Genomic DNA, 13,269 nt, shown 5'->3' on the forward strand with positions numbered 1-13,269 from the left:
CTCTGTTTATCTGTAACAACTAACTTTCTTTATCAAACTGATTTACAGCATAACTGCTACTATTTGGAAAACTCTCATACTTTCTGTCAATAATTCCATAACATAATTTACTATATGCATTACAGCCAATAACATGGCTCCGAAAGCACAGTTCAATGAAAATAACACTGACTTTTTTCATTCTGATTTACTGATTTACTTTCAATCAATCTTTACTTACATGGCACTTTTTATATTTTTACAGTAGCACAAAGTGCCTTACAGAAAATAAAAGCAAAACAAAAAACGTAACAAAACATGAACAAAAAAGAAACTCCATGAAAACCCAAACCTCCCACCCCCACAAATATACACACAGAGATACACAAAGCTATACACACTCACGCACACACCCACACACACACGTACACTAACTGTTGCTGAGGAGAAATGGCTTGGCACTGAGATTTGAGGTGAGGTAGTAGCTACCTTTGGGGGTCTGCACACCAAGAGGAATCATGGTCCATAATTGCAGGGGTCAGCCACAGGGACCCCCCCAGCCCCGGCAGACAGGAGGCTCCAGAACCACGGTGTAGAGCTCTTAAGCCACCCACACACACACACATACACTGTGGCCGTCCACAGGATAGCACCCCCATAGGTGAACCAGAGACTACTTCCGGTGTGGTCGGCCCCCAGGAGGAAACACTGGAAACCAGAGGGGCTAAAACAGTAAAATAAGAGAAAAGGTATAGAAGCTAAAAACTGAGGGAATAAAAACAATCAAAACAGTAAAATAAGATAAAAGTTATTGAAGCTAAAAATAATTTTAAAAATATAAAAAGCATAAAAGGAATTAGAAAGAAATAAGTTAATTATTTTAACTGACTATATACAATTTGTAATATCTTTTATATCTTGAATGATAACATATAATTTGTAATATCTTTAATATCTTGAATGATAGCATCATATAATTTGTAATATCTTTAATATCTTGAATGATAGCATCATGAGAAATAATCCTGGGTCCAGTAAAGGTTGTTTTTTTGTAGCTAAGAAGAATAGGATAGCAGATTTTATGGATCTATACATAAACACTTTGTACAACAAATCTGTATTTCTATGCTGTTGCTTTGTACCTATGCCTGTGTACCTATGCCCCAACTTTGGCCACAAAGTTGCCAGTTGTGCTTGTAGACCACTCACTGGTTCACTCAGGTTGTCGAGATATTATAACCTGAAGCCCATCTCGCTGTGCCAACCAGACAGAGATGGATGAGATTTATTCATCAGAGACAGTGCACATTAATCAATATTTCTACAAATGTACCAGTGTTAGCCACAAGACTAGTTTTCAACTGTTGTCCCTGTGAACAGTTTGCAAATTGGCCAATAAAACAACAAATAAAACACATAACCTTTAAAACAGAACATGAACAGCTGAACAGGTTAAAAAGCTTAAAGGAGTAAGATAGCATCATGCAAAGTAGGACTGGTGAAAGGCATGCAAATTATACAAGTTGCTAAGCAGAAAAGCAGCAAAATGAGCATTAGCAGTTAAAACATGACAACATTAAATCACAGAAAAAGCCAAGCAAAAGAGCGCAGACAGGGCAAGCAGACAGTGACTATGTTGGCAGGTCTGGTTATTTTTTTATTCAAGTTTTAAGTTTATGTGCAAAGGAACCACAAGAGTTGCTTTATTTAATGGTAGGATGTTCCAAAACTGGGAAGCTCTTCCTATAAAAGATGTTTGACCAAAGTAAGTTTTTCTCCGTGGGACAGCTATGTCTCCTCTCTGGACCAATCTACTCCCAACATCCTCTCCATTGGTTGGTTTTCCCACTGTTAATAATGTTTTTATGTTGGTGGGTTTAATTGATCATGATTCTTTCACACAACACATATGATCAGGTATAACTGATATGATACCTTCTTGCTGTCAATCTTGACGATATGGCAATTATTTATAGTATATGGCTTGAGATCTGATTATCTGTAATTCTTCCTTTTAAATTCAGTTTTAGTGTGAATTCCATTTAGGCTTATAAGTCATTGCGTAAAAACAAAAAAAATAGGGATACATATAATATATTATAAATATATACATATATATTTTCAAACATATTGGCCAGCCTTACCGCACATACATTTTCCTTTACTGTGATGGAAACCTAAAGCTTATTTTAGTCTGTATTAACATTTGAAAAAAGATTTCTATATTGTACATTAGTGTGAAAAATAAAGATATGTTTGTAAGATTTCTAGAGTCTATGCTCCTGTCAGGCCAACCTTAGTCTATTTTCAAAAAGTTGAGGAGAAGTAACTTTCTTAGTGGTTCTTTCCCTTCATTACATCTTCTTGTCCTAGTTGTTTAGAGCTGTTACCTAAAGAATAATAATAAAAAAGTAATTTAACTGATGAATTCCGATCGCGACCTTTGTCCATGTAGTGTAGTTTAGTGTCCATCAGTGTAGGCACAAAATCACTGACAGCAGCAATTAACAGCATGGTGCATGAGAAATGCAATCAGAAGTGAATATCCTCTAACTTTTGCTCTATTTGCAGGGCCATGTAACACCTGTTTTAGACTTTCAAAATGTGCCACTGTGGCCTTGACATATGATCCAGAAAAACACGTATACAGGGCTTGGCCTGTTGGGTGAAAGGTGAAAACCTGGAAAGAGCAGTGACGTGCAGTGAGGGTTAGGGTTGGGGAGGCACTAGGAGGATGCCAATAGGATAGGAGGAGAGAATAGGATGCTGAAAACCATTTTAAAACACCAGTGCAACTGTATATTGCAGTATATCTGACCTTTACTGTAAATGACTATATATTGCAGTATATCTTACCTTTACTGTAAATGACTGTATATTGCAGTATATCTTACCTTTACTGTAAATGACTATATATTGCAGCATATCTTACCTTTACTGTAAATGACTGTATATTGCAGTATATCTTACCTTTACTGTAAATGACTATATATTGCAGCATATCTTACCTTTACTGTAAATGACTGTATATTGCAGTATATCTTTCCTTTACTGTAAATGACTGTATATTGCAGTATATCTTTCCTTTACTGACTGAAAGTCCAGCTTTGAAAAATGTCTTAATTTAGAAATCAAATCCTCCATTTTCAGGGCGAGAAATGACAGCTTGTCTCTAAGCTCTACAGCGTCGCACAGCACACTTCTTGTGTTTACTTTTTGCACACAGGTCAGAGTTCACCGTTATCTGGCTGCAGGCTATCAGGCTGGTGGCTATCAGGCTGCTCACTATCGCCGCCTGCCTTGAGGCAGAGGTACTGCCTGCCTCAAGCCAGGCATTTCCCCTGTGGATTTATGTCACAACAATAAGATGTAAATATTACACACACACACGTAAAATACATCACTGACCACCATGGAAAAGAAGACGTATGCTTTTATTACATAAAAGTGTCCTCAACCATCATATTGGAAACATAAACAGAAATGGGAACAAGCACGCGCAGAGGGCACGCGCTCAATCCAGTTTGTGAGTGATTGCGCAATCTGGAGGGAGGCACGGCTGTCCGTGCCTCACCTCTCGTCTCCGAAGAGACTCCGTTTATTTAAATAGGAAATACAGAATTTTCTGCCATTTTTACTATAAAAACGGTCAAAATACATTAAGAACCACACCAAAATCATAGTCCAGAGGACAAATATTAATACTTGTGTTATTTTATTATTTCCTTTCTTTTTCCTCTCATGATGACAGGGGAGGCACAGCCTCACCTGCCTCCCCTGACTTCACGTCACTGGGAAAGAGACATAATGTGTGCTCTATTATAATAATTTGTCCCTGGTTGTGGACTTTAGAATTATCTTAAGGAGGGGCTTAATAGCTCAGCCAGGCAAAAGGAGTGAACTGATTACATAAGTAATGGGTGGCCCTCTTTTTAATCGATGGAGTTTGTTTTGTTGGTGTCTCAAATGCCCCTTTCATGGAAGACATTTTGACACAGCCTGAAAAGCACAGATGTAAATAATGACTGAATTCAGTGTAGTTACTTCCATTTCAAGGTCCTGGTATTGTGTATGCTGACTCACTGCAACACTGTCATGACTTTCTGTGACATTTGAAGAGATCAGACCAGAGCATTTCCTTTTATGACCATTCAAAGTTTGTATACTTCATGTCATTCCGTCGGGGATATCCGAAAGGAAACTTGAGTGTCACTGTGTTTCATCATCATCATTTATTCTCACTGCTGTTTTTACAGTAGGAGTGCTGCTTATGTCTTGGCATCTAGTATCAATACTATTCTAAGCCCTTTGACTTTGGACTCATTTCAGACCATATCTTTTGGATTTGAGGGTTGGAGTTGGCCTCAGGGTTTCCACACGGTTTTACAAGAATGTAAACACTTTCTCCCGTCGTTCTCATTCCTGTAACTTGAAACCAACACACAACACTGATTCTGCAGTTTATCCCACAGTGGCTCGCTGAAATCCCTTTCCGCTGGTCTATTATACTCTGGTGAAATAGATCTTTTACTTACAGCAAGTCAACTTAATTGGGCATTGTTTTAGAATTTGTAATGCTTAATTATGCATTAGCTCCTAAAATAATTAGAAACATGGTTAATGTTTCAACTCCTGGTGAAAATCACATCACCACAAAGATATTACTCTATCAGGTAATATAATCATCATCATCATAAAACGCACTGTCGGAGTTTTAATGAAGTCATTAGAAGGCAAAAGGTCAGGACTGATGATCGAGATGTTGCGTAACTTGCATGTTTTCCAAGTTTCCAGGGACCGCCCCAGAGGTGGACTCTGTGTAGAGCTTTAACTCTTAACAGAGGAGAGTAACCGACCACAACCGACAGAGGTGAGCACCGGAGCAAGGATGGGCTACTTTCCGGAGTTTTCCATCGAGACGTGGACGTTAATAGTTTTTTTCATCACTCTGATCGCAGTGTAAGTGTGCGGTGTTGTTCATCTGTCTTTTAAAGTGCTTAGAGAGAAGCCATGTTTCTAAACAAAGTAAATTCTACATAAAAAGAGGAAATTATTAATTTGCGTGTTTAGTCTTGTGAGAGTCTCTTCTAGATGGAGGCTGTGAGTTAACTTAGTTTTGTTTTTACTGTGAAGTGAAGTCTGAACTCGCAGTCAGACTGAGTTTCTGCGCAGTGGGAAGTGTTGTGAAGGGAATCATTCAGCGGACAAGTCAACTCTGACCTGATTGTAGCCGAGGAAGAAGTGAATGGAAAAACAACTCAGTGTATGATGATTTTTGATTGGCAGACAATAGGTCTAACAAGCAAACGTGGCCTACATAGCCTATATTTAATATCTAAATGATGTTAAAGGTGGGCATTATCCAGAATAATAACAGTATAGCCACTGCACTTTAATATAATACTGTAATATAATAGTAGCCTACATATTTTAAAGGCTTTGTGTTTTAGTGGTGACGTGGAGAAAATGACTGAGATTGCCAAACTATGTAGCTACAGATAACAATGGAAAAAGTAAACCAAATTGAACAGTAAATAATGGAAGATGTCAACAGTCTCCATACACCCACACAGTCCTGAGAACAGGTCCATCAGCCATAATAAGTGAAGACACTGGTGTTGGTATACCAATGGTGTGTGGCGGCTTTGGATAGACCTGCTAATCCTTTAATACATTTACAAACGTGATCTTTACAGTCATTTTTGATATAGCCTACATTTACTAATGAATTATTAGGCATTTATTTTTTCATTTATTTAAGGCTGTGATGAAAAAATACTTAAAGCCTATGCTGGTTTAGTCCATTTTCAAATGAAACTCTACAGATATAGGGTGGCGCGGTGGCGTGGTGGTTAGCAATGTCGCCTCACAGCAAGAGGGTTGCTGGTTTGAATCCGGGCTGGGGCCCCTCTGTGTGGAGTTTGCATGTTCTCCCTGTGTCTGTGTGGGTTTTCTCCGGGTTCTCTGGCTTCCTCCCACAGTCCAAAGGCATGCACGTGTTAGGTTAATTGATGACTCTAAATTGCCCGTGTGAGTGTGAATGGTCGTCTGTGATAGACTGGCGTCCTGTTCAGGGTGTACCCCGCCTCACGCCCAATGTCATGAGGGGATCTGCAGCCAGATGGATGTATGGACTCTACAAATATAACACAATTTTTTTTCTCACCACCCATGAAAGCTTGGAAGTATGTTAATGATGTTGGTCATATGAATGCAAAGGGCGCTCACATCCACACATGTGATTTTATTTATTCTGCCTGGTTTGGCAGGTTCTGTTCAGGATCTGTTCAATCCCACACAGCACTTAGGTAATCAGTCAAAATAATTAAAGTCACCTCTGGGAGTGACTGGTCAAGCACAGTAGGCCCATATCTAATCATAGCTACAGTATTACAGAAATAATGATTCCTAAAGGAGGATATATAGTAGACATTGATGAGTTATAAAGAAAAGCCCAAGGGACATAAAAAGGTTGAGTAATAATGAGATGATAAGGAATTTATGAGAAACACTCAGGATAAGTGTGAGGACCAACTCATTAAGAATGTGGTCAGTAGGATCGCTTCACAGATATTCATGATTTAATCATGACATGTTGATTCATTAATATACGATCTTCCAGTCTGTTTTTTTAGTAAGTGACCATTATCTTCTATAAAGTCCTCCATTAGGATTTATTAGCAATCCGTTCCTCAATTGTTTCTCAATTGACTAATCAATAGTTCTTGCGTTAGCTACTATAACATTTGATCAGGAGTTACTCATAAAAAATGGTTTAGCAGCAATTAGGTCTTCTTTCGTTCCTCATTTGTTTCCTGTTAACTATTTAAATGGTGTGTACATTATTGCAGTGTAGTGCAGTGTAGTGCAGTGTAAGTGTAACAGACAAGACATGAAATAGATAATCTTTAAGAATTTCCTAAAAGAACAGGAGGGTAGATACACTGACTTGACTAAAAATATACGGATTTGTTTTCTAATCTTGCTTTTGATCCTCAGATATGGATATGCTCCATATGGCTTTTTCAAGAAAATAGGCATACCTGGACCCACACCTATGCCCTTCATTGGGACATTTTTGGAGTACAGAAGGGTAAGACACATTTGTCATATTAGTACAATGATCTAAGATGACATTTTGATACCTTTGTCACTCCTGTCTTATTTTGTTCCTTAGGGCATCCACAATTTTGACACAGAATGCTTTCAGAAATATGGAAAGATGTGGGGGTAAGCATGTGTGAAAGAATATATCCTACCATACATTTTTGACTGTAAACCGTAAGACTCGCCACAATATCTTCTATTGCATTGCAAGGGTATACGATGGCAGGCAGCCTTTACTGGGTATAATGGACACAGCTATGATCAAAACAGTTCTGGTTAAGGAGTGTTATTCTGTCTTCACCAACAGACGGGTAAGGACAAAAACAATACTCAATAATATTTAATGCTAAACAAAGGATACCATGTAAAGAAGGCATCCTGTGTGTGTGTGTGTGTGTGTGTGTGTGTGTGGGGGGGGGGGGGGGGTGGCTTTAGGATTTAGGCCTAAATGGACCCTTACGTGACGCTGTATCAATAGTGGAAGATGAGCAATGGAAGAGGATTCGCAGTGTTCTCTCTCCATCATTCACCAGCGGACGCCTGAAAGAGGTTAAAAAGCACACACTAAATGAGCAATATGCCATACATGTATGACATACATTAACATATAAATATTTAAAAAATGAATATTTTTGTTGTTACTTTTGGGCAGATGTACACGATAATGTTGCAGCACTCAAATAATCTGATCAAGATCCTTCACAAGAAAGTAGAGGCAGATGAAGTAATTGAAGTTAAAGAGTGAGTCATTTGCTTTTGTGTGATGAGATTTGGACAGTTGATTCTGTTATTTGTGCTATTCAGTACAACATCTCTTAACACAAACATTTGGATTGTAAACTTTTCCTTGTTACTACATTACATTCATTCCTTTTTTGCAGAGTGTTCGGACCTTACAGTATGGATGTTGTGACCAGCACGGCCTTTAGTGTGGACATTGATTCCATCAACCATCCTTCTGATCCTTTCGTAGCAAACATTAAAAAAATGGTCAAATTCAACTTCCTGAATCCCTTACTTGTGCTTGTGGGTATGTCAAACGTTATGCAGCATAACCAGTAGTCTATTCAGTCCCCTTGAGCCTTGAATTTACTATATATTTTCAATTCAAATTCATTTCAGTTCTGTTTCCATTCTTGGAGGGAATTCTTGACAGGATGGATGTGTCGTTCTTCCCTGCTGAAGTGTTGAAATTTTTCTACGCTTTCCTAGAGACGATCAAATCAGACCGGTCTAAGAATGACCACAAGGTAATGTGTTTACAGTGTATAGCTACAATGGATTTGATGTTGGTTGTTTTAATATTTTTCTGCTCATAACCTTTCCTATGAACACAGACGGGAAACTACTTGCTTCTGTTTTGCAGAACCGAGTGGACTTCATGCAGTTGATGGTGGACGCTCAGACTTCAGAGAACAATAAAGAGGATATAAACCCAGACAAAGGTAGAAAGGGTTCATTTCAAAATATCATGGGTCACTTTCTTTCCAAAGAAAAAGCTTAAACCGGATGTTTCCATAATGTGTGTATTGTGTTATGTTTAGCTCACTGCCAGTCACTGACAAGTAAAACTGTTTCAACTGACTATTTGTCTGTCAGAAGCTGTAGTGAGCTCGGTCTTAAATCTAGAGTGAAGCTGTTTGTTGAATGCCCTAGGCCCTAGGTTGTTGCAATGTTTCACAAGGCTGTGATTGTCCTAGAAGTCACAACAGCTCATTTTCCAAAAAATGCTCTAATGAGATGGCTACTACGGGGTTTAACATCATCACACATTAATACAATGGGCTCACTGAATCCACATGAGTCTCAGCTTTCCAGTCAGACCTAATTAAGCAATTCAAGGTTCATGGATCCCAGTATGCAGAAATACCAAAGACACAATTTTAGAAAAGACCAAATAACACATTTGTACTGCATGAGACAAACAGCATCTTTTTTACCCTAAACTGGGATAATCATAAAGTGGGCATGTCTATATCATTCAGATATCTTGAGGTCAGCCATGCAGGGACCCCTTTGAAAATGACGTTGGAGCGTTATTTAGCCCTCTTGCCAACAATAAGGTGGTTGGTGCTGATGGATTCCTTGAATTATTTGTTTCTTATGATACCAGTATACACACTCTAACTTTAAGCTAGGCTCCCTTTGCAGCCTCTTAAAGATGACCCTAACAGGTCCCTGACTGGCGCAGGCCACCCCCGAGAATCGCTCCTGATCACAGCTGAGCACAATCAGGGCTTTTCTCCCCTCTAAAATCAGTATTAGTTTCCTGTCTAAACAATTCCATATCATCCTGGCTCTAGTTTTAAAATAAACATAAAAAACAGTGACAACCCACTGAGGTCCATAATTAACCAATTGTTAGAAAAGTTCATGTTGACTAAATGACAAGATAAATAAATAAAATAAATCACAATATAATGCATTATGGGCCTTTCCAGACCGTGAAGTTATGAGTGGCTCCAGCTATTACTTTGACTATTATCATGACAGGGATAATGATTGAATCATGGTGTCTTTGTGTTGAAGGACTGACTGATCATGAGATCCTGTCTCAGGCCATGATATTCATCTTTGCTGGCTATGAAACCAGTAGCACCACACTAGGATTTGTATCCTACGCCCTGGCAACAAACCCCGACATCCAAAAGAAGCTGCAAGAGGAGATTGATGAAGCCTTCCCAGAAAAGGTTACTTGTTTTTGTTCTTCACTAAAATATATTTTTTTAAATCAGCAACTGCTTATACTGCCCACTTACAGTATACTGTAACTACTTTTATACTCCAGGGTCGGCCAACCTATGAAGCCTTGATGCAGATGGAATACCTGGACATGGTGGTAAACGAGTCACAGAGGCTGTGGCCTGTTGCTAATCGATTAGAGAGAATGACAAAGGCTTCTGTGGAAATTAATGGTGTGACCATCCCTAAAGGAACTGTTGTCATGATACCAGTTTACACACTCCATCGTGACCCTGCTTTGTGGCCTGAGCCGGATTCCTTCAAACCTGAAAGGTACTGCACTGGATAAATGGCAGGCTACGCTCAGATATTACCCAAATTTAGTTATTTGGCTGATCAACATAAGATATGTGTTCCACTTTTCAGGTTCAGCAAAGATAACAAAGACAACATGGATCCTTATGCCTTCCTACCCTTTGGAGCAGGACCAAGGAACTGTATTGGCATGAGATTTGCTCTGTTGATGATGAAGTTGGCCTTAGTAGAGATCCTTCAGAACTTCAGCTTTGTCACGTGCAAGGAGACAGATGTGAGAAGACATTTTTAGTATTTGTGGTCTCAAATAGTGACAGGTTTTTATGAATGACTGGGTGAAATCAGATTTGAGCTTTGGTAGGGGTTCATTGTTGACACATTCATTGTTTTTCTAGATTCCAATGGAGCTGGGAAATGATGGATTTACCTCACCCAAGACACCCATCAAACTGAAGCTGGAGCCCAGAACAACAATTGTCGATCCTCTCTCAAGCTAACTCTGTTTATCTGTAACAACTAACTTTCTTTATCAAACTGATCTACAGCATAACAGTTCAATTTAGAACTAATTTGACAGCACACTGATAAATGACAGAACATCTTGCAAAACTCACATACTTTCAATAAGGAATTCAGTAACAACATTTAGTATATGCATTACAGCCAAAAACTTGGCTCCTAATGGTCAGTGCTACAAAACAAACCACTGGGTTTTTTTTGTCATCCTGATTTACTGATATATATTCCATGTATTGTATCTGACTAAATATATATCTTGAATATTAAAAAAAAATACCAACATGAAAAAATCACCTTTATTCTTTGAAAGCATGCCACATCCCACATGCTACAAAATGACATTGCAATATGTTATTACTATAGCACATGTTGCATGTTGCTTCTACTTTTCTTCTAAATTTTACAAAACTGTTGAAATATATGGTTAACAAAAATAACTTGACACATATACACTTAATGCATTGCAAATAATCATTGTAGAGGGTTTATTTATGCTCAGTTATAGTTATCCAATTGTGCTTGTATTCATGTTGTTAGTGTTTTCCTGTTGGCTTTGCTCTTTTCTCCTCATTTCACAAGTTAGAGAGGGTGGAGCTGAGCGCTTATCACAAAGTGCACCTGAGAGGGCTGAGCTCAGACAATACGCCTACAGGACATGATGATCTCGTCCTCTTCCCCCAGCCTTTCGACTGATGTCTGTTCGATGTATTCTGCATGAACACTCTCATACACCACATTTCACTCATGGCATTCTTGCAATCACATGTGAAATGTGACTTTGTTTTTCATTTATCTAATAAAAATGTTCATATATCAGTCGGTCACTGTGTGGTCTTGTCACCTTCTGAAACAGGTGTTCTTAATCCTATAGATGTATCTAATTTAGTAATCTGTAATTTGTAAAGGTAGCCAGGGAAAGTTTACTTGCGTAAAGGTGTATTTCTATTATATGCTACTTTATACTTCTAAAACATGTAAATATTATGGATATTTTTTATTCAATTTATAATGTATGATACAATGCTACAGTTTAAATGGCCTAAAAGTATATACAGTTATTAAAATTAGATCCACATTAACCAGTTACAACTTTTAGATTCAAACTTACACATTAATGCATCACTAATTAAAATAAAATAAAATAAAATAAATTTGTAAAAATTATTCAATAACATAATACCCATAAAGTACTGATGGGCAACATTTCTAAATGTGAGTACTTTTACTTTTGATACCTGAATTAAGCGTTGAGAATAATACTAATACTGAAGTAATTTTTTGAATGTAGGACTTTTCCTTGTGTTGGAATATTTTTACATAGTTATATGGCTAATTTTGCGCAATTACAGATCTTAATACTTCTTTAACCAACAGGAAAGAGCATTGCTATTTGTGCCGTCATGTGACATCAGCTGTACTAGAAAAATACAAAGCCAGTGTAAAACAGACACAAGCATACTCTGTCACATGATGACATGGACACAGTAGCAGCAGTAGCACATTGCACTTTACATCTTTCGGATATTATAGAGAATATAAGGCTAAACTTTGACTGTCCTTGTGTGATATGATAATGACATGCAGGCTTGTACAGTCTGAGAACACTATATCATGGAATCTTAGCCTCTCAGCAACAATGACTGAGCACAATTTAAAACAGATCCTTTTACAAAAACATCTCATCTATCAGGTTTCCGTTCCTACTTTTCATTATGACCAGTTCTAAAAAAGGCAGCAGACAAACAAAAGAAGGAGATCTAAAGAACACAGATTACAGACTATTCGAGGCCAACCCTCTCTCTATTCTTTCCCACTGAATAACTGCCCTACTTTTAAATGTTAGGACACTGCTTTAGGGGCTGAATCCCATGACCTAACATTTGCATATTGTTTGGCAACACCAGCGCTGCTTTACTGTTTCAAATCATCACATATGAAGCATGTTTGTAACACACCAATATGATGAATGCATCAAATAAATCCTACTTCAGTAAAGTGTCAGGATTGAAAAAAAAGTGTCCCCTAAATTAGAATGAATTGATTTATCATTGAGCAGCAAAATATGTGTTCAAATTAACACTAGACCACTCACTAAACTATAATAAAATCTTGTGAGACACGTTTGACGTGTCATGCTCACACTGCAGTCACAGCAGTGACTTTATGCCACATTAGGATGCAATACTATAATTTAGCCGTTAGGGGGCGTTGAAACACAGTGACAGACCATGTCAGCCGTCTCCCCGTGGATTTTAGGTGGATTTTGAGAAATAACCTGAGCACTCGTAGTAAATTTACGGATTGTCTGGGCAGGAACATCATTTGCAGTATTTTTATTTTTAACAAATCGAATTTATATGATATTTTGGCTCTTAGACTACAGCATTCACAGTTGGAGTGCACTCATACACTTAAAACTTAAAAACTACTATCATAATAAGTAAACATGCACCTGAAGTGTGCCATTATAAGGCCAAATCTGCAAATACGATCACGCTTGGAAGCAGGAATGGGTAGAACTCAACATTGGACGTCCGAAACAAAGAGGTTTATCCCACAGACCCGGGAACGCCCTAATCCCCGCCCCCTAGCGAAAAGCCCGCCAGGCATTGGTCAGATTGTTGCACTACGCCCCTCTGATTGGCTGGCGGCCTGATCACTGAACGT

General features: G+C 38.3%; 1 protein-coding gene across 1 annotated transcript; it reads left to right on the plus strand.

The window, feature by feature from the left end:
• The first annotated feature begins 4,836 nt into the window (after positions 1–4,836).
• On the plus strand, positions 4,837–11,353 carry LOC310951246 (cytochrome P450 3A40-like). The gene is made up of 13 exons (XM_083919379.1): positions 4,837–4,938; positions 6,979–7,072; positions 7,157–7,209; positions 7,298–7,397; positions 7,522–7,635; positions 7,739–7,827; positions 7,968–8,116; positions 8,209–8,336; positions 8,453–8,531; positions 9,616–9,776; positions 9,875–10,101; positions 10,195–10,357; positions 10,479–11,353. The coding sequence occupies exons 1-13, from the start codon at positions 4,868–4,870 to the stop codon at positions 10,578–10,580; spliced, it is 1,530 nt and encodes a 509-aa protein (XP_083775505.1). The 5' UTR covers positions 4,837–4,867; the 3' UTR covers positions 10,581–11,353.
• Positions 11,354–13,269: the final 1,916 nt, after the last annotated feature.

The sequence above is a fragment of the Echiichthys vipera genome (assembly GCF_963691815.1).
Source record: "Echiichthys vipera genome assembly, chromosome: 9".
NCBI lineage: Eukaryota > Metazoa > Chordata > Actinopteri > Perciformes > Trachinidae > Echiichthys > Echiichthys vipera.

Excerpts from the sequence above, each read along its gene's own strand:
- LOC310951246 (XM_083919379.1), top strand. The coding sequence starts at position 4,868 with ATGGGCTACTTTCCGGAGTTTTCCATCGAGACGTGGACGTTAATAGTT. Across the intron at positions 7,828-7,967 it reads GAAGTAATTGAAGTTAAAGA|AGTGTTCGGACCTTACAGTA; the intron begins GTGAGTCATTTG and ends CCTTTTTTGCAG. Across the intron at positions 10,358-10,478 it reads TCACGTGCAAGGAGACAGAT|ATTCCAATGGAGCTGGGAAA; the intron begins GTGAGAAGACAT and ends TTGTTTTTCTAG.